At 50.4% G+C, this 27021-nt stretch overlaps 1 protein-coding gene across 1 annotated transcript in view; it reads left to right on the top strand.

Annotated features, from left to right (window-relative positions):
• The window catches only part of INPP5D (inositol polyphosphate-5-phosphatase D), a 114237-nt gene that overhangs the window by 66096 nt on the left and 21120 nt on the right, over positions 1-27021 (top strand). The window contains exons 10-18 of the mRNA XM_036997788.2: positions 9027-9133; positions 10963-11065; positions 13003-13199; positions 13660-13777; positions 17165-17261; positions 17809-17947; positions 19391-19499; positions 19660-19748; positions 23987-24068. Coding sequence (XP_036853683.2) covers positions 9027-9133; positions 10963-11065; positions 13003-13199; positions 13660-13777; positions 17165-17261; positions 17809-17947; positions 19391-19499; positions 19660-19748; positions 23987-24068 — 1041 coding nt within the window. The remainder of the gene's footprint in view (positions 1-9026; positions 9134-10962; positions 11066-13002; positions 13200-13659; positions 13778-17164; positions 17262-17808; positions 17948-19390; positions 19500-19659; positions 19749-23986; positions 24069-27021) is intronic.

Here is a 27021-nt window from a genome sequence, read left to right as displayed (position 1 = left end):
CCGGCCGTGCCGCAAGGTGGGCTGGGCACTCCGAAGGTGCTCAGTAACTCTGCCGAGGCTGTGCCCGGGGTTGGGGGGGAAAGATGCGCTGGGCTGCAGGAGGAGGGGAAGCGGTGTGTGCTAGTAGAAACCACCTCATGGGGTGTCCTCTGGACAGGAGGCCAGTGGGAAGCATTTGCTCTGCTGGCCTGGGGTAAAGGACTTGCAGTGGCCTGGACCGAGCCGATGAAGGACAAAGGTGGTGCTGAGAGAATATCTGTGTTCCAGGCCTGGTGGCCCCAGACAGCTGGGTCCACCTTGGGGGCCTCCCAGGCAGAAAGGCTGTGCCAGGGTCAGGAGGCAGGGAAAGCACCGGTGCTGGGCTGGAGGCCACACGGGGCTGGTGCTCGCCAGCAGACGTGAGGAAAGCACATGAGCCTTTCCGAGCAGTGTCCCGGGGCCTGCTGACAGAGGTCAGCACTTGCTGGGCAGTGGTTCCCTCTTTTTTCGGCCAATAGGTTCCCCTGAGACACTTGGGGTGGGCCGTGGACCCTCCCTTTAAATAAATTCCCACTTCACACAGCATCTGATCATTCCATTTCAGGTTTTCAGACCTGAAGCCAGAGTCTCTATAAACAGTAGTTTTCATTCTCTAGGGTCTCAAAATCCTTTAAGGAATGTATAACTAGGCTTGCCAGATTCAACAAATAAAAATACAGGATTCTCACTTAAATTTGAATTTCAGATAAGCAACAAATACTTTTTTAGTGTAAGTATGTCTCACGTAATAATTGGAACATACTCCTGGTGAAAAAAATCTTCCTTTTTCCGAAATGGAAATTTAACTGGGCATCCTCTGTGTCGTCTGGCAGCCCTAGACATGATTGACACCTTTTGTTCTTAATAAAGCAGTTTGGGGATAGAAAGGATTGAAAAAGGATAAAACAGACAATATCAAAGTGGTTTTATAGAAAGTAAAGGAAAATATTTTTTCACAAAACTTGTGTTCTGGTTAAACATACCCACAAATTTGTATGCATAGGGTCACATGTAAAACATTTTTCCTGGGGGTGGGGGTCATAGGCAAAAATAAATAAATGGATGCAAGCCCCTGGGCTAGAGGCATTTCCATTTTCTCGCCATTTGGAAGCAGAGAACTCTTGTCTGGTTATGTTGGAAGCCTGACTTGTAGATAGAATGTTCTGGAGGCAGCTTCTAGTTGGAGACCATGGCTGATGGGCAGAGTTGGAAAGTTGGGAAAACCCTAGGACACTAGCCTTGCCACATGGGTGCCATGCAGTCATTTAGCCCATGAGTCGGAGTGGCCTTCCAATTGTGTGGGTCAGTGCCAGCAGCTCTGAAGGGGGACCGGCAGATGGCAAAGGTGGCTCCTCACGTCATGCCCCACGTGGGCCTCTAGGCTAAGGCACAAGGCACAGCCTCTCCCATCAAAACTCACCTGAGCTGTCTGTTTAGGCGGCAGATGTTTGGCCTGACAGCCAAGACCTACAAATAGTATCCATTGTCCCTAGAATCCCCTAGGGTTGGACCTCAGGAGGGGCAGGAAAGAAGATGATATATTCAGCACCGACTTTGTGGCAGACACTCTGCTGGGCACCGAGGGACAGAGGATGAGAGCACAGATGGGCTCTGGGTTCAAATCCAGGTTCTGCCACTTGCTAGCTGTGTCATGTTGGCCTAGTACTTAACCTCTCTGCCTCCATCTTCCCATCTGTGAAATGAGAGTAATAATAACTGGTTTCTCAAAGACTTGTCAGGAAGAGCACTGAGCTAATGTAGGTGAGGGCACCTCACATGTGCCCAGCAGGGGCCCCAGGGCAGAGTGTCAAGGCGGAGGCTGGGGGAGAGAGAGACTTACCCCCCGCCTGCAGGCCCCTGCTCCTGAGTCCCACGTTGGCTGTGACGCCAAAGTCCAAGGGATGCTTCAGGGGCAGCAGGGAGTGTGGGGCCCAGCTCTGGCAGGAGGCAGGGTGCACTGAGGGGAAGGGCATAGAGGGCACAGGGAGGTGTTGGAGGCGTGGTCTAGTGCCTTCTCTGCGCTCCTTGTTGTGTTCTTCTGTCAAATAGGCATAGTAGCTGTGTGCCTATTTGATGGCTGCCGTGACTCTTAAATAGGTAAGTATCAAAGTATGTAGCACCTAGTAGGTGCTCAGTAAAACCGGCTGCTACTGCCACCAGCATCGTTATAATTGCCCTTCCAAAGTGGCTATAAGAAGGCAGAACAGAGCCGTGGAGGACAGGTCAGGAACTGGGGTCCCCAGCACTGGGGTGTGATGCACTGTCATATTCATGAGAGCTGACGCCACCATGTCCACGGCCAAGTTGGGCAGGAGAGCTGCAGAGTTACAGAGGGTGTGAGCAGAGAGGGCTGTGCTGACAGGGGCCAGCCTAGACCCGTTGCTCCTCTAATCTGTCCTGGAGAGCAAGTTACAGCCCAGAGGGGTAGACCCAGCTGAAGAGGAAACAGAAACCTCAGAGGAGTGAGGAGATTGTCAGAGAGCCTGACTGGTCTAGAAACTTGAGGTTTCTGAACACTTTCCAGGGTTCTGAGAAGCACCATAAACCCTTGTCAGTTTAACTCAGTGGACATTTTTCTTTTATCCACAGGCCAGCCCTGAGTATAGCCTCCTCATCAAAGAATTAACAGTTCATTTAGAAAGGAAAGCTGGCGCAGGAGCATGTTTTAGGGTGTGTGTCAGCTGCAGGTTGGGAGACTTGATCAGCTCATGCACTGAGATGGCTGTCTGGGGTTTTGGAGGCTGCATAGGAGTTCACCAAGCATGAAGCAGGGGAGGGCAGTTGGACTGAGAATGGCATGTACAAGGAATGGAACAGGATGTTAAGGAAATCCCATGTCACTTGTGGCCCCAAAGGGAAGAGCAGTGGGGCCGGGGATCCCAAATGTGGGCAGGGCCTTGAGTGCCAAAGGAGGGGTTGGAGGCGTCTGTGGGCCAGAGAACACTGACAGGCCCACCACCTTGCGGGGTTGTGGACAGTGGGAAAGTTGCCATCAGATCAGGGACAGGAGATGAGTGGCCCTGGGAAAACCCAGCCCTGAGTGAAGAATGGACTGCTGCTGCAGTGTGGGTTTGTGAACCTTCAAAGAGAAGCATAGACACCCAGAGCTGCCCACCCAGACTCTCTGAGGGCCACACCCGCCCGGCTCCTCTCCTCCCTCCAGGCCTGGGCAGGCTGGCTCACCCTGTCATGGCACCTGTCACATCTGACCCTTGAACAACACAGACTTGAACTGTGTAAGAACACTTATGTAGGGATTTTTTTTCAATAAGTATATTGGAAAAATTTTTGGAGATTTACAACGATTTGAAACAAGGTTTTCTTTTCTCTATCTTACTGTATTGCAAGAATATGATATACATGTAACATACAGAACATGTTAATCAACTGTTTATGTTATCAGTAAGGCTTCCAGTCAACAGTAGGCTATTAGTAGTTAAGTTCTGGGGAGCCTTGACAAAAATATGTGGATTTTTTACTGTGTGTGTGAGGAATCAGTAACCCCTAACCCCTCTGCTGTTCAAGGGTCAACTGTACTTGTTCACAAGTACCTGTCCCAAGGTGGGTGAAGTCTTTATCTTACACACCTTGGAACCCACAGGCCCAAGCACCAGACGTGGCCCTCGGGCGTACATACACATGGACTGCCATTTGACTGAGGTGCTTGGCGTGTGACATGTAAATCCCTCACTGCCCCTTGTTAATGTGGGCTCCACAGAGGCCAGGAGGCGGGTCTTTTTTTTTTACTGCTAAATCTCCAAAGTCTAGAATAGTGCCTGGCACAGAGTAAGTGTGTCAAGTAAAAATCCATACTGAGTGAGTACCTGAATGACTAAATGAGTGAATTCTAGGCCAGTGAAACAGCACAATTCATGTGGCCCTGGGTTCAGGTGGCTTCTTTATAGCCAGCACTGAGAGGTAGCGTGCTTCAGGGTTGAGGGGTAAACTGGATTCACACTGTGGCTTGATAATGAAGTGACCTTGAGTAAGTTACGTAACTGCTCAAAGCCTCCGTGTCCACGTCCATAAAACGGAGGTTCTGATAGTGTCAGTGCTAGTGGGTGAGGGGTGTCCTTAGTCAGGGCACACAGTCAGTTTCCAATCATGGTTGATGTTAAGTGCTGCCCACTTGGGGGGAATCTTTGCTTGCAGGTACTGGGGCTTTCTTGCCCTGTTCCAGTCACTGGCCGTTACTAGCTTGGCATCAAGGTCTCCGTAGGAAAAGCCAGTTGCTGTATGAGGAGATGATTGTGTATTCACTCACTGAGCAGCCACTGTGTGCCAGGTGCTGGTGGCGGGGTGTGCATAAGCCAGGTGGGGTCCCAGCTGTCAGGGAGGTCACATTCACGTGAGGGTCAAGGAGAAAATAAATAAGTCTACAAACATACGAACCAGAAAAGTGTCAGGGGGTGGTAGACTCGAGGCTGGGAATGAAAAAGGGCAGTGTGACAATGGTGGAGGAGTAGCAGGTGAGCTGACACCAGTGTGTACAGGCCATGCAAAACCCCTCCAAGGCGGGCACAGGCCAGGGTGGTGGGGGCACAGGTGGCACAGAGATCGGGCAGTTATGGGGGTGCAGCTAGCGGAGGTGGGGCTGAACACGGTGAGCTCCTGGTAGGAGGTTTTGAGCAGGGGAGTGGTGTGATCCCATTTTAAAATGAACTCTGGCTGCTGTGCTGAAAATAAATTATGGCAGGGGTGGGTGGAGACAGGGAAGGGGGTGGGTGGAGGGATCGGTACCATCACTGCACCATTTACAATAGCCGAGATATGGAGGCCCTGACGGCAGCCAGGCAAGAGATGGTGGGGGCTTGAGCTGGGCAGGTTGGGTATGTATGGAAGGTAGAACTTCTCCTACCTGCTGATGAGTGAGACAGAGGGCCAAGGGCAGGGCACCCTAAAGGAGCTTCTGATTCTGTTACCTAGGTGTGGGGACAGGCGAGTAGAACACTAATCCTGATCAAGTAACACGTCACATCCTGGGGGCAGCCGTACAGTCTTGCAAATGGCTGTCAAGGAAATTCGCCAGGAGGAAGATAGGGCCTTACAGGGTCAGATGGAAATGTCTTGGGGCCTCCTGGTCGGCAGCAGGAAGGAGCACACCGTGGCACAGTTACTGCTGCTGGAAGGCAGCTGGGGTTTCTGAGCGCACAGGACGTCGGCTTCCTTGGGGAAGATAACCCGGCTCCAGAGCGTGGTCACTACACACCCTTTCATCCCTCCCTTCCTAAAGGCAACACTCGGGACAAAGAGAATGAGGGAGAAAACAGTGGCAACAAAATTTTGAATGCTGAAAAGCAGGTGGATAATGGATAATGAAAACCAGCTTACAGGAACCAAAAAAGCTAAACTGTAAGCATGTAGTAGGAAAAACTGAGATACCTGCCTCATACCACAGAACCCACAAAGGCACAGGAATTGATAGCATCAGGGGCCCCTGGAAGTGGGGGTGAAGTGAAGTTATACACAGCAGGCTCAGCAGAAAATCTCTTAAAATTAGACCCACCGTATCTCTACTCCACATGGCCAGTAGCTTCCCTTCACTCATTAGGCAGAAGTCTGGCTGTTTATTCTCTGAAGAAGGTAAAAGACTAGGAGACATGAGGCCCGGTGAGGGCAGAGGAACCTGCAGAATACAGAGAACTAAGTACTGGTTACTTGTGAATGCTGAGACTCCAGCCTTCATCCCTGACCCCTGGATGCTGCCAGCCAGGCCCACACCCTGCAGGCAGGAGTCTGGAAGATTCCTCTCTGGAGCATGTGACCAGCCCAGGGGCAAAGATCAAGAGGTTTCCCCATGAAGCAGTGCATGGGACCACCCAGCAGAGAAGTCCTGCTCCACAGACCCCACCCCTGGCACTGCTGGGACACTCAGCCAAGGAACAGGCATTGGAGGGAGGCCTGGAACAGGAGACAGTGTGAGAGACTCAAGGCAAAAATAAGCAAAATGACAAAAACTTGGAGGAAACAAATTGCAAAGATTAAAAGAATGCTATTTTAAAAGGAACCTTCGGAGAACAAAATAAAGAAGGGAGAGGAGGAAGCAAGAGGAAAGGGGAAGAAGGAAAAATAAAAACACTACAGCAGAAATTTTTTTAAATTAAAGTATCATTGATATACAATCTTATGATGCTTTCACATACACAACACTGGTTCAACATTCACCCATATTATCAAGTCCTCACCCCCACACGTGACCCCACTGCGGTCACTGTCAGTGTAGTAAGATGTTATAGAGTCATTAAATGTCTTCTCCGTGCTGTACCACCTTCCCCGTGACCAACCTATATTGTGATTGTGAATTATAGTGCCCCTTAATCCCCTTCTCTTTCCCCACCGTGCCCCCCAGCCCCTCCTCTTTGGTAACCACTAGTCCTTCTCGTTGTCTGTGAGTCTGCTGCTGTTTAGTTCCTTCAGTTTTGCATCATTGTTATACTCCACAAATGAGGGAAATCATTTGGTACTTGTCTTTTTCTACCTCGCTTATTTACCTGAGCATAATACCCTCTAGCTCCATCCATGTTGTTGCAAATGGCAGGATTTTTCTTTTTATGGTTGAATAATATTCAATTGTGTATATATACCACATCTTCATTCATCTATTGATAGACACTTAGGGTGCTTCCATATCTTGGCTATTGTAAGTAATGCGGCTATAAACATAGGGGTGCATATGTGTGTGAATCAGGGATCTTGTTTTCTTCGATAAATTCCTAGGAGTGGAATTATTGCATCAAATGGTATTTCTCTTTTTAGTTTTTTGAGGAACCTCCACATTGCTTTCCACAGCAGTTGAACCAATTTACATTCCCACCAACAGTGTAGGAGGGTTCCCGTTTCTCCACATCCTCACCAGCATTTGTTGTTTCTTGTCTTTTGGATAGTGGCCATCCTAACTGGTATGAGGTGAGGTGATATCTCAGTGTAGTTTTAATTTACAGCAGAAATTTAAAAAAATAACCTTGAAGGCCAAGTGGAAAGTTGAGGAAAGCTTCCAGAAGGTGGAACAGAAGGACAAAGTGGAGGGAAAGTAGGAGAGAAGAGATTTTTTTAAATGAGATCAGTCTAGAAGGTCTGATACCAAAGTAATAAATGTTAGTAAGAAAAAACAGGGAAACCGTGAGCAAATTTGTTAAACAATTGAAGAAAAATTCTCAGGACTGCATGACACCTGTTTCCAGATTGAAATGGCCCACCAAGTGCCCGGCACAAGGGAGGAGAATAGTCCCACCCTGAGGCACGCACATTGGAAAGTGTAACAAAACTGGCTTCAAAAAAAAGGTCCTGAAAACTTCAAAGCAAAAGGCAGATTACAGACTGTGTCAGGGGCCGCATGTCCAAGTTCAGTGATCACCAGGGGAACTCCCAGGGCTCAGCCTAGAGCCGTACAGCTGTAGGTTATTACAGTGAAAGAACATGAAGCAAAACAGCAAAGGGGAAGGTGTGCAGGGTGAGGTCCAGGGGGACCAGGTACACACTTCCAGGAGCCCTCTCCCAAAGCAGTCACATGGGACACACTTAATTCCTCCCTCAATGAGCCGGGATGACATATGGGATGTTGTCCAGCAGGGATGCTCATTAGGTACTCAGAACTCAGGGTTCGTCCTGGGGGCTGGTCACACAGGCACCCTGTGCCTGGCTTGTACCCAAATTCCAGACTCCCAGGAGGAAAGCTGGAGTTCAGCATAAACCATGCTGTTGGGACAAATGGTGCAGACACAGTGAGCTACTCATCAGTTCTGCAAATCCTGGGGACCCTCCCAAATCCAAGTTCCTAGATGCCAGCCAAGGGCCACCTGCAGGCAGCCTTCCCAAGGGTAGCAGTCGGGCCTGCATGTTGCCTTTCTTCTGCAGGTGGAGCAGAATGACATTGAGTTTCTCAGGAGCAGTGCCACAAATTAGAGATGATGGAGCAACGTACCCAGAGTCCTGAGGGAAATTATTCCAAATTTAGAGTTCTGTCAGTGAACTGTGAGGGCAGAGTTGTCAGACATATGAGGCCTCCAGAAATGTATCACTCATTCCCCTCTTGGAAGGCTACTGGAGATGTTGCTCTACCAAAATGAGGGCGTAAACCAAGAACCAGGAAGGCATGGGATCTGATCCAAGAGAGAGAGGTGCATGGACTTTGGATGGTGGGGAGGGAAAGCCGTAAGGCAATGGCTTTGCATCAGGACTAGGGCCATCGGTCTGGAGAAGGGAAGGTCCAGAGACCCTGGGAGAGGGTCCCTCAGGATGGCGAAGCTGATGAAGGTGCTTGATCACATGGAGAAGGGTTACAAACTGACAAGAGTTGGGACCACTGAAAAATCATGGCAATTATTAACTCCAGGTAAAACAAAAAGTTGTGTGGGAAAAGGAGAGCAATCAGCAGCATTTCCCTAGTCATAGTAGCAGACGCTGGAAGCTTACCCAGCCAAAATGATGATATAATCTGAAGGGTGATGAGGGGACTGAAAATACACATTGGCAGGGGGAGACTAGTGGTGAGAAAGGGGCAAGTTGTATGTGTGAAAGGGCTAAGCCTTCATCTTCCATAGTGGGAAGTCAATGTGGAATAGGAAATATCCCAAATAAAACACCAGGAAGTTGTAAGGTAAGCATGTCATTGGGAGACACAGAATAAAATTCCAAAAGAATCCATTAAGAAGGTTGAAAGTGGTTGCCTCTCAGGAGGTGGGACTGAGAGGTGCTGTCATTTGTAAAAACCTTGTAGAATAACTTGAGTCTTTTAATCATTGGCAGAAGTAAAAGAGACAGAGAAAGAGAAGGAAGGGGACACGCCAGTCACGCTGTCTCTCTCTGGCCAGGCCGCTTCTTGCTTTCTCAGGCACCACCCTTCCCAAGGCATGAGCCCCTCCCCGGAAGAGCAGCCAGGGGCAAAGGGACCTGGGGGACTAAGCAAAAATTTGGTGTTCGGCCTGGAGGCGGGAAAGTAGAAGCCAGAATGTATGGAGATTGTTCATATCAGCTGATGAGTGGATAAATGAGCGTCCTCTTCTCTGAAGTCCTGCAGCTCATCAAGTCTCAGAAGTTTCTGAACAAGTTGGTGATTCTGGTGGAAACAGAGAAGGAGAAGATCTTGCGGAAGGAGTACGTTTTTGCTGACTCCAAAGTAAGTGACAGTCAACTACTGAGACAGCCATGAAGGGCGTGAGGAGCACCCTTTTTCTGAGGCTTGCTGAGAGCCCGGCTCACTCGGCTCCCCACAGCCCGGGCCAGCTGGGGTTCGAGCAGTCCCAGCTCTGTTGTCACCCCTGCCGCACTGCCTGCGAGGGTGCATCGTTTGTCAACGTGTCTTAGCCAGCCCCAGCTGTTGGCCGGCTTTTAGCTTCTCTCGGCTGGACTTGCCAGCCCTCCTGGGCACCCTGCATTTAGATCTGAGCCCAACCAGTGCTCCCTCCACGTCCCCATGGGGCCCACTGTCTAAAAGTGAGATGCCCTGCAGAGCCTGGCTTGTGGAGTGGGAGGTGGTGAGGGCAGCGGGAAAGACTCGGGGTCTTTAGGTGGCACAGTGGGCCTCTGTACAACCAGAGGCAGGGTTCTCTGTGGCCTGATTCCTCACCTCTGACATGCCAACCAGGGCTGAAACCCACTGTCAGGGTCTTGCGGTTTATCCTCTAGAGTGCGGCTCATATGAGACAAGACACAAGGTCTCCCAACGTCAGGTGTTGGCTGACGGTGCTCCAGCACCATGGCAAAGCTGAGGGACAGAGGCTCCGGGTATGGGCCCCACCTGCCTTATAGGCAAAGTGGCAGGAGCAGGTTGGTGGAGGCCCCAGGATGCCCAGAGGAGGCTGGGAAGGACGTGAAGGAATGATATGAAAAGGGGCTTGGAGGAGAAACAGGACAGGCGGTGGGAGGTGGAGGGAAAGAAGGCCTGGCTTGGCATCATTCTAGGCATATGGGCGTAAGTCCAAAAACCAGTTCCACCTATTGCTGGGAACTCAAAAGGATTAGCCACGGCAATAAACTGAGGCACTGAATTTTGAGCCACCCCTACTAGGGTTTCCATAAAGGCAGCTTTCATAACATTTTTCTAAGCTGGTTTTTTCAGAGGGAACTTAATGGGATTTGCAATTATTAGGTTGAATCATAAGAAATTGCTGTCGCTGGAAGTCTGAAACAGGCAAACTTTGATAGTCCCATACGGCACAACCTAAGATGTGCATGCTTGCTGAGTCCGCCTGCCCTGCTTGTCTGTGAACCACGAGAGGGCCGGGTCTGCTCTGTGGCCCAGTGGTACCCAGACTACTAAATGGAGACTACTAAAGGGGCCGGGACAGGCTTCCTGTGTTCTTTGCTTCTTAGTTTCTTTAAGTTAAATGTTCTTCTCATTACGTGAGTAACCTGTTTTCATGAGCGAAAATGTAATACAAATAAGCAAAAAGTTTAAAATAGAAGCACCTGTATACCACTGGTTAACCTTAGACTATACCTTTCAGGAGGATTTTTGTTTGTTTTTTACATATAAAAATACAATGATACTATTTGTACTGTTTTTGTCAACCAACTCTCCATACTTAATGTATTTTGACCATCTATCCTTATTAGTAAAGTATTTCTGCACGCAAAATTTTCAAACCCTGTGGTATTCTAGCATATGGATGGCCCATAATACAATTATGAAATCATCTCCTAAGGTTAGGTATTAAGGTTGTTTCCAATTTTTTCTGTATTGAAATGTGCTGCAGTCCCCGGGATATGGTGGGGTGTCTGTTTGGTTCTTGGTAATTTCTTAGAGTCGGGTCCTCACAGAGCAATGGCTGGGTGGAAGGGAAGCAGCCTCTTCAGACTTCGGACCCAGATTTCTGGAGTGCCCTCCTGGAAGTTCGTACTGATTCGCGCTCCTCTCAGTTTTCTTGAGGCTGACCAAGTCCTTTCAAAGTGTCATGTGCAGGGAGGCAGAGGTCTTTCTGAGTCTGTCTGCCCTTCAATCCCTAGAAGAGAGAAGGCTTCTGCCAACTTCTCCAGCAGATGAAAAACAAGCACTCGGAGCAGCCGGAGCCTGACATGATCACCATCTTCATCGGCACCTGGAACATGGGTAGGTCCTTACCAGCCCCTTCCCCGCCTCCCCCAGGGCTCTGCTTTGCTGCCTCAGGCATCCTCAGCCCATCTGTGCAGCCTCCTTTCTCAAGAATTCCCCACCTTTCCTGAGACAATGGGCAAGAGAAATGAGCTCTGGGATTCTCATACCCCAAGAGAGTTGCAGTGGGTTATTTTGCAAGTCTAATCTGGAACATTTTAGTAAAGGGTCTAAACAAATAGGTGCAGGGACACTTGGGTACCTGCCAGCCTTAGGCAGCTGACCAAGCGGCCTCAGGCTGGGAAGAAAGAACTCCCTCCCCAAGTAGGGCTGTCAGATTTATTGAAAGAGACAGAAAGAAGTGATTCCCAGTTAAATTTGAATTTCATACAAACACAAGTAATTTTTTAGTATAGGTTTAGCTAGAAATAAATAAATACGTACTAAATACATATGCTATATAAATTTATATACTAATACTAAATATATAAATATACTGAATATAAATTGTACTAAATATATATGTGCTTATATATTAAATATAAATTATATTAATTATTTAGTGTATTTAGCTAGAAATAAAAAAATAAATACATAGAGAATGTCCAGTTAATTTGAATTTAGGTAAATGTATGTTACATGGGACACATTCTAAAAATTATCCACTGTTGCTCTGAAAGTTGAATTGAACTGGGCATCTGTCTCCCGCACTTGGTTGGGAGCGGAGTCCGGCCTAGGCCCCTGTTGCTGTGGCCGGTAATTTCCCTTTAGCCCTGGGGAGACAAGGGGGAGCTGCAGCCTTCGTGAAGGGAGCAGTCAAGAAATAAAAACGCTATATGCCACCCCTAGCCCGTTGGCTGAGTGGAGCATAGCCCGCGCTTCCAGGAGGGGAGGCAGAAGAGCTTGTGGCCCTGAGTCCTCGGCTACCAGCCCTCCGCAAGCCTTGCAGGCGCTATGGCTGTACTGCAGCAGAACCCTGGCCTGTGCCCAGGCTCCTGTGTCCTTTTCTGTCCTCCCAGTGTTTCTTTTTGGCCTCCTGATTTCATCAGCTCTCACACTCAGGGTTCATGCATGTGACACAAGGCCGCTTTCCGTTTTTTCCTCCACGAGCACAGAATTCTTAGAGTGGGCTGGACATGGTTAAAGCTGTCCTCTTGCACAACTTCAGGGGGCGCCCTTCCTGCAAAAGACAGTGTACAAGGAGTTGACCAGGACCCTGGTGTACCAGGGTGGTGTGGGAGGTTCTCCCCAAGCAGAAAGCACAGGTGACCCGGGCTTATGCTCCCACTGTGAGCTACAGAGGGGAGCAGAACTCAGCTATGGTCATGTTACTTCAGTTCTTGTCTTCGGGGCACTTGTGGCCAAAAAGGTTGTCCTCTGGGGAAAAATGTTTATTCAACCTTCAAGGGTGTTTCAAGGAGAAATAAATCTTGCATCATTTCTTTATTGAGCTACTTCATCTTATTTTTCAAAATGGGAGTGGAAGGGGGCCTCCACGCCCTTTCTGTTCCTCTGGCACAGGCCACAAGGCTCCCAGGTTTGGGCTGAGCTCTCTGATGAGGAAGTCTCCATCCTAAACCCATCTGCCTACTGGCTGTCTCGCGCCCACGGACTGTGAATTCCTCTAGGGCAGTCTCAGCTGCCAGCGTATCCCAAAGAATAGGATAGTTTAACATTCTGCGCAACTCATTGAAGTCGCCATATGGAATCTTTGGGTGTTTCTGATCTTTGAAACTTGACTATGTTTTGTTTACAAAGAAACCTATCTGAGTTCTGACCCTGTCTGACATCTTGGGGGATAATAGACCCTAGTTCCCCATGTAAAGTACTCCATTGGGGCCCTGAACAATTTTCAGTGACTGTGCGCCTCTCCATCTCCCACGCTTCCCCCACCTATGTTTTGAATTCTCCTGATGTATCTCTGACTCACTTGGTGTTGGGTTTTGCTGTTGAAGGTAACGCCCCCCCTCCCAAGAAGATCACGTCCTGGTTTCTCTCCAAGGGGCAGGGAAAGACTCGAGATGACTCTGCCGATTACATCCCCCACGATATCTACGTAATTGGCACCCAGGAGGACCCCCTTGGAGAGAAGGAGTGGCTGGAGATACTCAAACACTCCCTGCAAGAAATCACCAGCATGACTTTTAAAACAGTGAGCAGCTGGCCGTAGCCCTGGGTGGGACTCTGGGGCAGCGGGCTTTGCAAGGCTGGCCAGGAGCATCTCAGAGGCAAGGGTGCACTCGGCCTACTGGCTCTTGGCTCCCAAAGATGCCTGGGTGCTCAGTGGTTCCCCTGCCTGCACCTTCCAGGGTCAGAGAGGTACACCTGTATTCAGAAATCGATGGAGTCCTTGGCCGTAGCGGGGGTCACTGGGGCCCTCCCTCTTCTCTTCCTGTGCTTGTAGATGACCCTCAATGAAATCTTGTCGGTCCTGGCCCTCGTCTTTAAGATACTTTGTCTTATTGGGAGGCATTGTCAGGAGTCACCCTGAGGTTGAGGGATTACAGATAGGGTACCCTGCCCCTGCAGGTTCAGGACTGGGTGGGACTCTCCTGCCCTGGGGTCAGGCACGACACCCTGGCTGAGGGTCACAGTGTTGTCCTCCCTACCAGATCGCTATCCACACCCTCTGGAACATCCGTATCGTGGTGCTAGCCAAGCCGGAGCATGAGAACCGGATCAGCCACATCTGCACTGACAACGTGAAGACCGGCATCGCCAACACACTCGGTGAGTGGGGTGGGGCTATTCTCCAGAGCAAGCTCCTGTCTACCCTCACATGGCCGTTGTGAAAAACTGTTTCCTGTCCCAGGATCCCCTCAGTCCTGGGCAAACCAGAATGGTTGGTTCCCCAGCCCAAACTCACCCAGGGTCTACACCAGTGCCTCTGGGGATCTGCCTACAATGCGGGTTCTGACTCAGTGGGTCTCAGGGGGAGCCCGACATTCTGTGTCTCCACCAAGCTCCCTGGGGACCAGTGCTGCTGGCCCACAGATCCCACCTTGAGTCTCCCCTTGAGTGTGTGGGATCTTGCACAGGGGTCGACAGACTTGCTGTAAAGGGCCAGACACTAAATCTTTTAGGCTTTGTGGGCCATATGCAACCCCTCCATGCTGCCGTCCTGTAACAGCAACTGTAGACATGAATATGAGCGAGAATGGCTGTGTTCTGTAAGTTTTACTGACAAACACACCATGGCTCAGTCTGGTCCACGGGCTGTTGATTGTCGGTCCTAGTCTAGGTCTGCAGTGTCTCAGGTTAGGTGGTGGAAACCCTGGCATCAGCTGTGAGCCAGTGGGGACCAGTCCGGGTGCTCCAGAGAATTGAAGTAAGAGTGGGAGTGGGAGTGTGTGTGTGTGTCTGAGTGTGTGGCCGCAGGAGCACCCACACAGGGCCGTGGGTGGCATTGAGGGGCAGGCCAGAAGGTTCTGGTGTTTGGAGTCGGACAGGACAGAGCCCCAGAGATCACAGGAAATGGAAGAACTGCCACAGTTGGATGTGAAAAGCTCTCTCAGCTTTTCTGCTGACAATGCAACCTGCCCATGTCCACACCCACTCGTCCCTCCTTCCTTCCTGTCCCTGCAGTTGCCCTGTGCAAAGCCATGCCCTTCTGCTGCCCAGGACCCTCCTAGTCCTGTTCCATCTGCCTAGGCTGCCCGCCTCCCCCTCACTGGTCCCTTCCAGCAGCACGTGATATGCCCAAAACTCCCATCACAAGATGAGGCCACGCCCCTCTGGACCTCGCTTCCAGCTGCAGCCCCAGCTCTTTACACGGGGAGGAGCAGCTGTGTGCCCCCTGGCACAGTGGGCCCTGGGTTAGTTACCTCTGCAGACAGGGCCCCAGGCAGACAATGAGAAGGTGTCCGAAAATGAGCAGGGTGACAGAGGAGTGTGGGTGCGGCAGGGGCGCCAGGCACTACTTGAGACGGGGGATCAAGGGCCTTCCTGAGCAGCTCAGAGGGAGTTGGGTCTGAGGGGTGAGGAAGGGTCAGCCCGGGAAGAGTGTTCCACACAGCAGGAACCGCGAAGAGAAGGCCCCGAGGCCCCTGGGCTGTGGCTCTAGTGGGTGTTGGGGGCAAGGCCAGGGAAGGAGGCAGGAGGCCTGGGCAGAGGCTGAGTTTTACAGTCGCTGGAGGGCAGCTCGGAGGCCCCGGAGTTCCCGTGTGCAGACCCCTAGTGACCTGAGTCATTGCAGACGTAGACTAGGACCGACAGTCTACAGCCCGTGGACCAGACTGAGCCATGGTGTGTTTGTCAGTAAAGCTTACAGAACACAGCCATTCTCGCTCATGTTCATGTCTACAGTTGCTGTTACAGGACGGCAGCATGGAGGGGTTGCATATGGCCCACAAAGCCTAAAAGATTTAGTGTCTGGCCCTTTACAGCAGGTCTGTCGACCCCTGTGCAAGATCCCTGAGACTCAAGGTGGGGTCTGTGGGCCAGCAGCACTGGTCCCCAGGGATCTTGGTGGAGACACAGAATGTTGGGCTCCCCCTGAGACCCACTGAGTCAGAACCTGCATTGTGCCTCTCCACCCCCACCCCTCGGAGCTTACCTCCACCCCTTCACTGTCCCAGATGGCTCTCAGGCATGGGTAACACAGGGCAGGAGCTTAGCAAATGGTCGTTGGCTGCTGGGACATTGGTCCTAGGAAGATCTAGGACATTCCTGAGCATGTACCCTGCGCAGGGCCATGCGCTGAATGCCTTGCAAATATTATCTCATTAAGGTGAACACCTGTGGGGCAGGGACTGTCGATAGCAGATAAGACATTGGAGGCTACAGGGATGTACCTTCACCTGCCCAAGGCCAGTGGCCAGAAGTGGGAGGCAGGGACTTAAACCAGGCCCCGCTGCTGAATGGGAAGGAGGCAGGAGCAGGGCTGTTGTGGCCGGGCCAGTGACAGTGAGAGCCGGGGTGCGGGAGGCCCTCTGAGCTCTGCCACGGCCAGGAGGCTGCGGCTCCCCTCAAGTTCCGAGGAGGCAGAACCGGATGATCTCCCAGCCTCCTTCCCTCACGCTCTGCCCAGCACTGTCCAGGCCAGAGTCAGCCACACAGGCCATTTTACATTTTGTGGCAGCCACATTGAAGAAAGTGAAAGGAAACAGGTGAAGTCAACTTTTAATGACGTATTTTATCAAGCTACATGCATTCAAAATATTACCATTTCAATGGGTATTCAATGTAAAAAGTTGTTAGATATTTTACATCCTGATTTCCTTCCTGAGGCTTGTAATTCCTGTGTGTCTTTGGTACTTACAGCCCATCTCAGTGTGGACCAGCCACATTTCAGGTGCTCAGTACGTCCTGCTCAGAGCTACTGTGTTGCACGGAGCAGGTTCTCAGATGTCAGCATGTTTCAGAATCCACTAGAGCAGGAGTTGGCAAACTTTTTCTCTAAAAGACATTGTAAATACTTCAGGCTTTGCAGGGCATGTGGTCTCTGACATAACTAACTACTCAACTCTGCCTATGGGGGTAGCTGTGTTCCAAAAAAGGTTATACATGGATTCTAAAATTTGAATTTCATATTATTCTTATGTGTCAGAAAATATTCTTCTTTTGATGATTTTCCAACTCTTTAAAAATGTAAAAGCCCTAGTTGGCTGGCTGCAGGCCTACCTCTGACCTAGAGGCCTTGTTAAGCTCAGGTTACTGTGCCCCAGCCCAGAATCTCTGATTCAGCAGATGCAGGGCTGGGCCTGAGAACTTGTTCTGCCAGCCGGTTCCCAGGCAGTGCTGCTGCCTGGCTGAGAAACACACTTGGAGAACTGCTGGTCTAGAGGCGATACAATTCTGACGGGAAGGGAAGTGGTCCCAGTGTGGGTTTTGGTCTCATTGGGAGCCTGGAATTAGCTGGCGGGGAAGGTCAGCCACCTAGCCTGGGGCTCTACGTGGCATGTGGGGTGATGGAAGCCCCCTTGTCCTTGAGGACTCACCCCCAGTCCCTATCACCTGCCACATCTCCCCGTCATTGCCCCAAAGGAAGCTGTCCGCTTTCTCCCTTCTCTTCCCACACTTCTCTCCTGTATTAATAACGTGCTTCACCCTGATTCCCCACCGCTTAGCCAGTTTGCCTTTTGATGTTCTGACTTACTCCTTTTCCGCTCCCTTTAGGGAACAAGGGAGCTGTGGGTGTGTCATTCATGTTCAATGGAACCTCCTTGGGATTTGTTAACAGCCACTTGACTTCCGGAAGCGAGAAGAAACTCAGGTAATGGAGCTCATCCCCTGAGAGCCTGAAATGAGGCTATTTGCCCAGAAAGACTCACGCCCTTAAACACCGTAGCTGTCAGCCTTTGCTGGGACCCTCCTGCCAGCCCCTAGGGCCTTTTCCTGTGGTCTCATTAAGGGCGATTGTAGCACACAGTGGCCTCCCATTGTGAGTGAATCTTGTCTGAAGGACAGAGCAGACATTTCCTCGTGTCATTACTCTAATAGACACCTAAATACCCCTCCATTTCTAAAGGGAAAAGCCTCCTCCAGGGCACCCTTACAGATAAAGCCCATTTTGCCCGGTGGTGGCCCAGTCATGAAGACATCCACCTGGAATGATCATGGGTCTGATTCCCTGCTGAGTGCAGGCTGCCTGGGTCCCTATCCTGTCCAGGCCCAGCCATGCCCCCCTGCATATAAAGGTGGTCCACGTCAGCAGGTGCTGGGATTTGTCTCAGCTCCCCCGTGCCCACCCCTGCTGCTCACCGTGATGGAGGAGGGAACTGACAACCCCATACAAGATGGCTGCTTTTTTGTTTGATTAGGCGAAACCAAAACTATATGAACATTCTCCGGTTTCTGGCTCTGGGAGACAAGAAACTGAGTCCCTTTAACATCACCCACCGCTTTACCCACCTCTTCTGGCTTGGGGATCTCAACTACCGCGTGGAACTGCCCACCTGGGTAAGGATCTGTCCAACTGGGGCTGCCCACCTAGGTGAGGAGCTACCTACCTGAGTAAGGATCCGTCCACCTGGGGCTGGGGCTCCTTTGAATCAGCTCAGGTCAGAAGGCTTTGGAGGCACACAGACCGCGCGAGGCCAGGGAAGCTGCTCTCCTGCTGGGACTCGATGCTGGAGCCTCCGCCTTTCCTAACGGTTCACCTCTGCTCACATTTCCTTCCACACAGCCATCCTGGCCACCCCTTCTCATCACCACTCTGCTGCTCTGGTCTGGGCCTTTAGCTGGCCAGCAGCAGCCCCAAGGAGGCAGGCACTGTTTCCTCCCCATGCATGCGTCTCCAGCCAGCCCGAGGAAGACATCCCTGTGGTCCAGTGCGCAGCAGTCAGAGGGCCCTCGAGGTGCAGACACGGCCTTGCTCACTCAGGGAGGGAGTCCCTGGGAAGGGGACGCACAAGCCTGGGGACAGAACCGTGCCTCCTACCCAAAGACCTGGGTTACCAGCCTGTGCAAATCCGTAACAGGGATGCCGAGTGGCTCCACAGGGTCAGCCTATGAGAGAGAAGCGAAGAGGCCAAAACAGACCGATTTTACAGAGAGAGAACCCAGGGCACAGGCAGGCTGAGGAGATGGCCATGGGTTAGTCCCAGATCGCTGGCAGTTGGGGTTGAATTCAGGCCTTCTGACTCCCCCTCCCAGATATTTCCCCAGGTGTCCCATGGCCCTCTGCACCGCACTGGCTCTACAGCCACTGAGGGGGAGCTTGGGGCCTGGTTGTGCCTGTCTCAGCTGCCCCATGGCTTTTCCTCCCTCACAAGATGCTCTTCAGACTAAGGAGGCAGGTGGAAGACAGGTGGACAGGGCACACAAACGCTGGCCCTTCACAGTCTGATGGGCTGTCAGAGCCACTCACCAGGAGGTCGGTGAAGGGCATTGGCCAGAGCAGAGGGGACATAAGTTTGAGGAGAGAGGACTGTGGGATCCAAGGCCAGAGCGTCCCACTGATACACACCGTCTCTCAGAGTCCAAGCTGGGATCAGGGAGCCCGATGCCCACAGATTCAGGGGTAGGGCTTCGAATCCTTTTGTGGCCTTTGCTACAGGCTATGTCGGTGCCACAGAGCGAGACAGACATACCCACCTATCCAGTGAGGTATTAATAAAAATGATAGTAAAAGTCAGTATGTAAAGGTAAACTGTCCCTCTGCAAGTTTGGAGCGGCCAGGAGCACACACTATTGGGCTGATCTTTCACTACTCTTGCAGGGCTTCCTTACACAATGGTTAAGCGCCACGAAGCCCCAACCTGGCAGCCCCGGGCCCGGGTCTGGGGCAGCATCAGGGGCTCCGGGTCCTGGCGCAGCGGGCAGGTGGGCGGCGATGAGCCTCCGCGTCATGTTGGTGAGGGGAGGTGTCTCACCTGTGGCCTGGCCGTGTCCTCGCTCCAGGAGGCGGAAACCATGGTCCAGAAGATCAGGCAGCAGCAGTACACGGACCTCCTGTTCCACGACCAGCTGCTGATGGAGAGGAAGGAGCAGAAGGTTTTCCTGCACTTCGGTGAGAACTGCAGCCCTCTGCTCCCGGGCCCTCCGGTCATTCTGCCTCCCCTTTTCCCTGACATCCTTACCCGGGGAAGGGTTATGCTGGAAGAAGGGAATTTGGTCACGTGTGAACCGTGGGGAATCAACACTGACACCAGGGTTCTGTTTGGCTTCAGAGGAGGAAGAAATCACATTCGCGCCCACCTACCGTTTTGAAAGACTGACCCGGGACAAATATGCCTACACTAAGCAGAAAGCCACAGGGGTGAGTCCTCTTCACAGACATCGCCCTGCCCTCCGTTTCCACCCCCTTGCCACCCGACCCTTTGCCCAGGCCCATTAAGGTGAATAGGAAGTGAGGTGCATCCTCATTCATTAGGCAACAAAAAAAGAAAAAAACTAGAAATCACTTATTTGCCATCTGTGGATCAGCGTTACAGAGAGGCTTGGCAACCAGACTTGTACACGGCAAGGAGCTGGACTCGTGACACCCAAGATCTACCTTCTTTCCACATATTCTGAAACTCTGAAAGAATTCAGAGTGTTGTTTTCTTAACTAGATTCTGAAGCTCTTTTTTTTTTTTTTAAGTTCCGTGATCGAATGACTTCCTTATCTGCCAAGTGCATCATTATTAAATGAGTTTCTTCCCTGCAGGAATTATCAGAGCCTTTACAGGTTTATGAGCATTATGGTTCTCTATGGGGAAATTTGTGTGCTGAACACAGGTGGTCATGGAATACCAGTTAATATCTTATGAGGCTACTTTGTGTTCCAAAAAATGGTGTTTGGGGGAAAGCTGCAATAAAGCATTCATTCATTCTTGTTCAGGGAATATTTACTGATGACCTGTGGTGGACTGAACACTCTGTTAGGTGGTAGGAGATCACAGACAGGTCAGATGTCTGTTCCCAAGGAGTGGACGGTAGGAAAGACAAGACAAAACATGCCACTAACTAAGCAGAGATAGAATATGATGATGCTAAATGCAATAAGTGGTCAGAGAAGGAAATGACTATTTGGGGCAGGGAAGGATCTAAAGAGGGCCCATCCGTGGCACCTTGAAGAAGGCCTTGGGTTTTGACAAGCAGACAGGACAAAGGGTGAAGGGGGCTGGTCCATTTCAGATTGAGAGACTTGGTGGAGCAGGTGCCGAGGCAGGAAATTCTGGCATCCATCACATTCTGGGGCCCAACCTGGGGAAGGAAGCCCCACAGCAGGGTCCTGAGGGTTGGAGGTCCCGGTGTGGTGATTTATGGGGCTGCTAGAGGCCCAGGAAATGGAGAGCTACTCAAAATGTCCCCTGAAAACATCTGGACCTTCTTGAGCTCAGGAGCAAGTGGAGACCTGGATGTGGGAGGAAAAGGCCATGTGCTGGGGAGAGAAGGCGAGGAGATCCAGGATCCATTGCCGTGAATGGGGCTACGCACCGCAGGGCAGGACCCTTCCCTGCAGTGCCCACTGGCTGCTGTGTGTGGGCTCATCTCTTTAAAGGCGCTGTTGGGACAAGTCTGTGGGGACGGGGGTGGTGAGGGGATTGTCCTGTTTAACCTGCGTATCAGGAGGAATAGACCAGGGCCTGTGGCGGGAAAGAGGGAGAGCTCAGGAAGCCACTGAGAGCTCTGCTGAGGGGCTGCAGTGTCACAGCCACATTCAAAGAAGACTGTTCTGCATGAGGGAAAGGGAAGAGGATGGCACACAGGACTGATGAGGAGGCCAGTGTGGTGCCAGTTGAGAAGGAACCCAACCTGAGTCAGGGGAAACACAATGGAAATGAAAGAAAGGGGGAAAAGCAGGATATATTGATGGAGCTGATTGCCATTGATAAAAACTGGAAAATCAGAAGGCAGAGCTGGCTTGCAGAAGGAAAAGAGCTTGTTTTCAGACTTACTGTATAATATTAGGAAAAATTCAGAGGAAACACCCAGAAGGCAGTTAAAAATACTAGACTGATGGTAAAGAGATACCAGGGCTGGGGCATAGACTTGGAGTTGTCCACACTGAGAAGATGGTCAAATCCATGGGGGCAGGTGAGATTGTCAAGGCATGAGTGGAAGATGGGCAGATCTATGGGCAGACCTGGGGGCCGTCTACATTCAGAGGTGAGAGGAAGACCAGAGACAAGGGGAGACAGGAAAAGAGCGCTCGGGTAGGTGGCTGGAGAACCAACCAGGCAGCTCAGCATCCCAGAAGCCAAGGGGCGAGACCTTCAAAGGTCAGTGGTCACCAGTGTGGAATGTGAGTCAAGGCGAATGTGTGCCATTTCACACCAACCTGCGTGAGGAGCTGGACTCGTGGCAAGAAGTTTGGGCAGATTTTAAGAACAGTTTGAGTCGAGTCTTGGTGGTGAGATCCAAACTGGAAGAGCGTAAAGGTGGCTCTTCACCAAGAGTGTGCAGGTGAATCACAGGTGAAGCTTTTCAGAAATACAGAGGTGTAGGCCTCATCTGAAGACATGCTGATGCGCTAGATCTGGGGTAAGGCCCTGCTTTCTATATCTTTGTAAAACTCCTTGGGTACTTCTCAGGCGTGGCCAAGGCTGCGAACTGCAGTGTGGAGAAGTAACAATTTGGCTGCATCTATGAAACTAACCACACACCTACCCTATGATTCAGTAATCCACTTTGGCATATGCCCAAGAGAAATTAGTACATTTATTTGTTCACCAAAAGACAGATACAAGAGTGTTTATAGCAGCTTGGTTCACAATGTCCAAAGACTGGGAATGACCCTACTGCCATCAACAGTAGACTAGATAAATGTGGCATATACATACAATGGAGCACAACCACAGCAATGAAATGAGAGAACTTCTACAAGCAACAACATAGGTGAAAGAAGCCAGACAAAAAAATAATGTAGTATTGGCAAGGAAGGAGATGAGGGAACCTTTTGGGATGATGGAAATCTTCTATATCTTGATCTGGGTATATATGGATATATACAAATGGGAATGGAAATAATATACAAATGCAAAACTTCCTCAAGCTATATACGCTTAACATGAGTTCACTTTACTGTAAGTTATACCTCAAGTTTAAAAAAAGTAAATGTGGTCCTTAGAAGTAGAAGTAGTGAAAATAGAACATTCTTGAAAGAAAACTGGTAAAAAGAAGAAAAGATAAGTATCGAAGGAGATGGCAGAGGTAGGCTCTTTCAGCATGAGCAACTTCCCGTCTGTAGGCAGAGGAGGCAGAGCTGGAACATAGGGGTTAGGGTACTGATGAAGGGGGTTTGTTATTGCCGGTTGGCCTTGTGTGTCACACAGGGGATGTCTTGCTCACCAGGGTAGCCTGGAGAGGGCGTGTCATAGCACATGTTTGAATGATTGGATGGTGGATGGATGGAAAATGGGTGGGTAGGTGGAGGAACAAGTAAATCTGTGGGTGAATGGGTGGGTGGATGGGTGGATGGATGGATGTGTGAGTGGGTGGGTGGATGGGTGGATGGATGGATGTGTGAGTAGGTGGCTGGGTGGATGGATGGATTTGTCAGTGGGTGGCTGGGTGGATGGATATGTGAGCAGGTGGATGGATGGGTGGATGGATGGATGTGTGAGCAGGTGGCTGGGTGGATGGATGGATGTGTGAGTGGGTGGCTGGGTAGATGGATGGATATGTGAGTAGGTGGCTGGGTAGATGGATGGATATGTGAGTGGGTAGATGCCTGGGTGGATAGATGGATGTGTGAGTGGATGGGTTGGTGGATAAATAAGTACAGTTGACCCTTGAACAACACAGGTTTGAACTTCACAGGCCCGCTTATATGGAGGGTTTTTTCTAATATAACATAATAATAAATTGTATCAGAAAAATTTTTTGAGATTTGCAGCAATTTGAGAAAACATTTCCTTTTCTCTAGCTTACTTTATTGAAGAATATAGTATATAATACATATAGCATACAAACGATGTGTTTGTTAATCGAGCATTTGTTATTGGTAAGGCTTCCGGGTCAACAGCAGACTATTAGTAATTAAGTTTTGAGGGAGTCATAAAGTTATATGTTGACTTTCAACCGAGTGGGGGGTCAGCATCCCTACCCCCCATGCTGTTTAAGGGTCATCCCCCCATGGATGGATGGATAAGTAGCTAGGTGGCTGGATTTGTGATGGGTTGGGGGAAGAGTGGCTGGAGTGTGTTATTAAAGCAAGTAGCTAGAGAAGATAAGCAGAGACTGCACTGAAAATCCAGGCAGTAGGGTGCATATGAGTCAGTACAAGAGTGAGAGAATGTAAAACCTCAGAGGCTGTGAAACAGTGAGGAGGTTAGGGATGGAGGCACAGCCAGGGAAATTGATCTCATCCTAGAGCACGAGTCCAGGGCGCCTGCAAGTGTGGGTCACGGCAGCGGAGCTGGGGTTTGAGGTATGTTCCCTGTGGGGAAATTCTGGAAAGAACCCATAGCAGATGAAGTCAGGGCTTACAGAGGCCACAGAGTTCATCGTTTCCCGCTGTGTATTTTAAAGTAGCGGGCATTTTACAAGGCTTGTGACTTTGACTCGCAGATGAAGTACAACTTGCCGTCCTGGTGTGACCGAGTTCTCTGGAAGTCGTACCCCCTGGTGCACGTGGTGTGTCAGTCCTACGGTGAGTGGCAGGCCGGGAGGTTCAGCTGCCTGCAACTACGGGGCTGTGGTCTGTCCATCTGCAAAACGGGAGCAGCCCCTGCCACTTTGTCGAGGTGACCTGAGAGTTGGCGTGTCCTCTCCCATCTTGGGCTGCAACCTAATGAATACCTTGGGGTTTGGGAAACGTTTGATTGATGGAGCACTTTTAAAAAGAAATCCAGATTTATTCCTTTTGAAAAATGCGTATTAGGTTTGAACCCTATGAAAATGGTATTTTTGTAAGTCAAAAATAGACAAATGCTAGGAATTCATATAGTTTACCCTAATACATGTCAAAATTTTGCACACGTGTATTTGGAGAGATTTTAAGATAAACTGAGTTAAATTGATGTAAAAGATATAATATGTAATGTTAAATAATAACAGAAGTTATCAAAACAATTAAATAGTTACTGACTCTAAAAGTTTAAGATATGCTGAAGGAATTCTTAAAAGCAGAGTGCTTATTCTTAAACTATACTAGTTAGTACCCATTATTTGCAACTGCTCTGCTTTATGTACTTTAAAATTCATGGAGCAGAATTACTTTGAACACTTGACTAGGAATTGTGGTGTCACATCTAAAGCACTGCAGATTCCCAGACAGTGACATCCAAAGGAGGGCCATTCTTGTCCCCACCATGTGCCTCATGTGACCAAGTCATAGACCGGGAACCCCAGTGGGCCACTTATGATCCCAGGCCTGTCGCACAGCTGAGGGCTCCAGCCCCCTGCCCCACCCCTCAGTGGGGGTTCTTACTGTTGCCCAGTGCCCACTTTTGGGGGCACCCACCCTCTCTGGGGACCAGCAAGTCTCCACGTTTAACTCGGGCCCCATGAGGTTGAACCGGTTTCTATTTCTTTTGTGCATGCCTCCTGCTGCCCAAAGGGACCAGAGCAGCTCTCCTGGGACAGTTTAAGGCCCGTACCCTGCCCTTCCCGAGCACCAGAGCTCAGCTCCCAGAGGCCACTTCACAAGCCTTTAGATGTGTGGACAGGCGACCTGTCCCGGCAGCCCAGCCAAGGAATTGTCCTGCCTTCCAAACCTACAAAGCCCCACATCCCACCTTCACCCTCAGTCTCCTCATCTTCCTCCCCTCCTGAGTTCTCCATGCCAACACCCACTTCCTGGCCTGGACGCTGCCGTCAGTCACCATCTCTTGGCAGTGCTTCCCTGCCCCACACCCTGCAACTCCACGAGGCCTGCCAATTCCTGACTCTAGGAAGATTCTGCCATCTGCCTTCCTTAGCCAGCCTTTGCAGAGATCCAGGGGAAAGTGGTGGCTTGCAGCATGACCGCTTTTGGAACTGAAACTTGGCACTCAAAACAGTCCCAGGATGGAGGTTTTTTAGGAAAAAGAGGGAGGTTGGTCTGGAAGTAGCACTGGAGAGTAAAAAGGGCACACCTTCCTCCTCTCCTGGCCCCTGCATGAGGGGGGAAGGAAAGCCCACCACTGAGAGACAGCAGTCTTCCAGGGAGGGCCGGGTTGGACTGTGGAGAGACAGTTGAGGGTGTAGGGAACTTGGCTAATGGTATTTCACTGAGTATCAGACAGCACAGGAGAAGGGTTTGCTGTGTTGTGGGTGGGCAGGAATCTGGGAAAGAAAAGGGAATGACTATGCAGAGCTGAGGAAACGGGAGTAAACTGGGAGCATGAGTCTGATGTTGATTGGCATAAGTAGGATGTATCAGTTTATTGCTGGGTAACAAACTGCCCTAAATCTTGGCAGTTTAGTATTTTCTGAGCTGAACTTGGGCTGTTCTTCTCCGCTCTGTTTGGTGTTTGGACGCACAGGCCAGAAGCCCACCCAGATCTGTGGTCGGCTTGTTGTCAGCAGGGGCAGTGGTGAGAGCTCAGCTGTGGATCACTCAGCAGGCTAGCTGGGGCTCCTTCCTGGCCCCAGGCTTCCCAGCTGCAAGTCCCAGATGGGAAGTGCTTTTTAAGTCAGCTCACCTCACACTTGCTAATGTCCTATTGGCTAAAGGAAGTCACATGACCAAGCCCAGCCCTGAGATGGGGAGGCACACGGTGTGGTCCCAGAGAGGCCACCCAGGTAACAGTCCACCTCCCACGTTTCAGGGCTCAGTTAGGGTAGTGCTAGTACTGTTATGTTCAACACATATCTAAAATATTTGTAAGAGCACTTAAAAAAATACCCCTGCTTGCCCACCCTTTAAGTGGCAGTGTTCTCCCTGGAACACTCCCCACAGACTAGCAGCCCCATACGCACCCTGACTCCCCTCCTCCCATCCTCTCCTGCCTAACACAGTATTGGGGCCTCACGGACCTCTTCCTGCCTGCGTCCACATGTGTTTTAGGCTGCTACCCCTCTTAACTTCTGCCATCTCAGAGGGGTGTCCTAATCTTCCTTTCCTGGGTAACAGGTTCACCCGGACCCTTACTCCACTCCCTCCTCCCCCAGGACCAGACTCCCCACTTCCCTCCTTCTCATCATTCTCATTGTCCATTCCATCTCATCATTGTTTCACATTGTCTTTCTGATGGTTGTTAGTAACTGAGCCTTTTTTCATGTTTATTAGCCATCTGTATTCTGGAATTTTCTGCCCACATCCTTGGGTTGGTTGAGGGTGGGATATCTGTCTTCTTGCTGATTCGTACAAGCCTTCTTGGTCTCACATGCTGTTTCTTCCTTGCCCATGACTGGTTGGTGTGCCCTATTCATCATCTCTTCTCATCCTTTGTGTCTTTGCTGTGGAATCCAAACATCTTCAAGGCTTCTGCTTCCACCCAACCTCCTGACTCCAAATGAAAGATAAATCTCCAACCCTGAGCACCCAGCCAGACATCTCCATGTAGCTATATCGAAAGCACTTAGAACTCTATTTCTAAAACTGTACTCTTTCTCTTACCCTCCAGAGGTGCTCAGCTACCTTGCGTCTTGTCCAAGCTCCTTTAAAAAGTTGTCTACAC

Source organism: Manis javanica, chromosome 12, assembly GCF_040802235.1.
Source record: "Manis javanica isolate MJ-LG chromosome 12, MJ_LKY, whole genome shotgun sequence".
Lineage (NCBI taxonomy): Eukaryota > Metazoa > Chordata > Mammalia > Pholidota > Manidae > Manis > Manis javanica.
The sequence above is the reverse complement of the archived record's forward strand: the minus strand, read 5'-3'. Positions and strand labels throughout refer to the sequence as shown.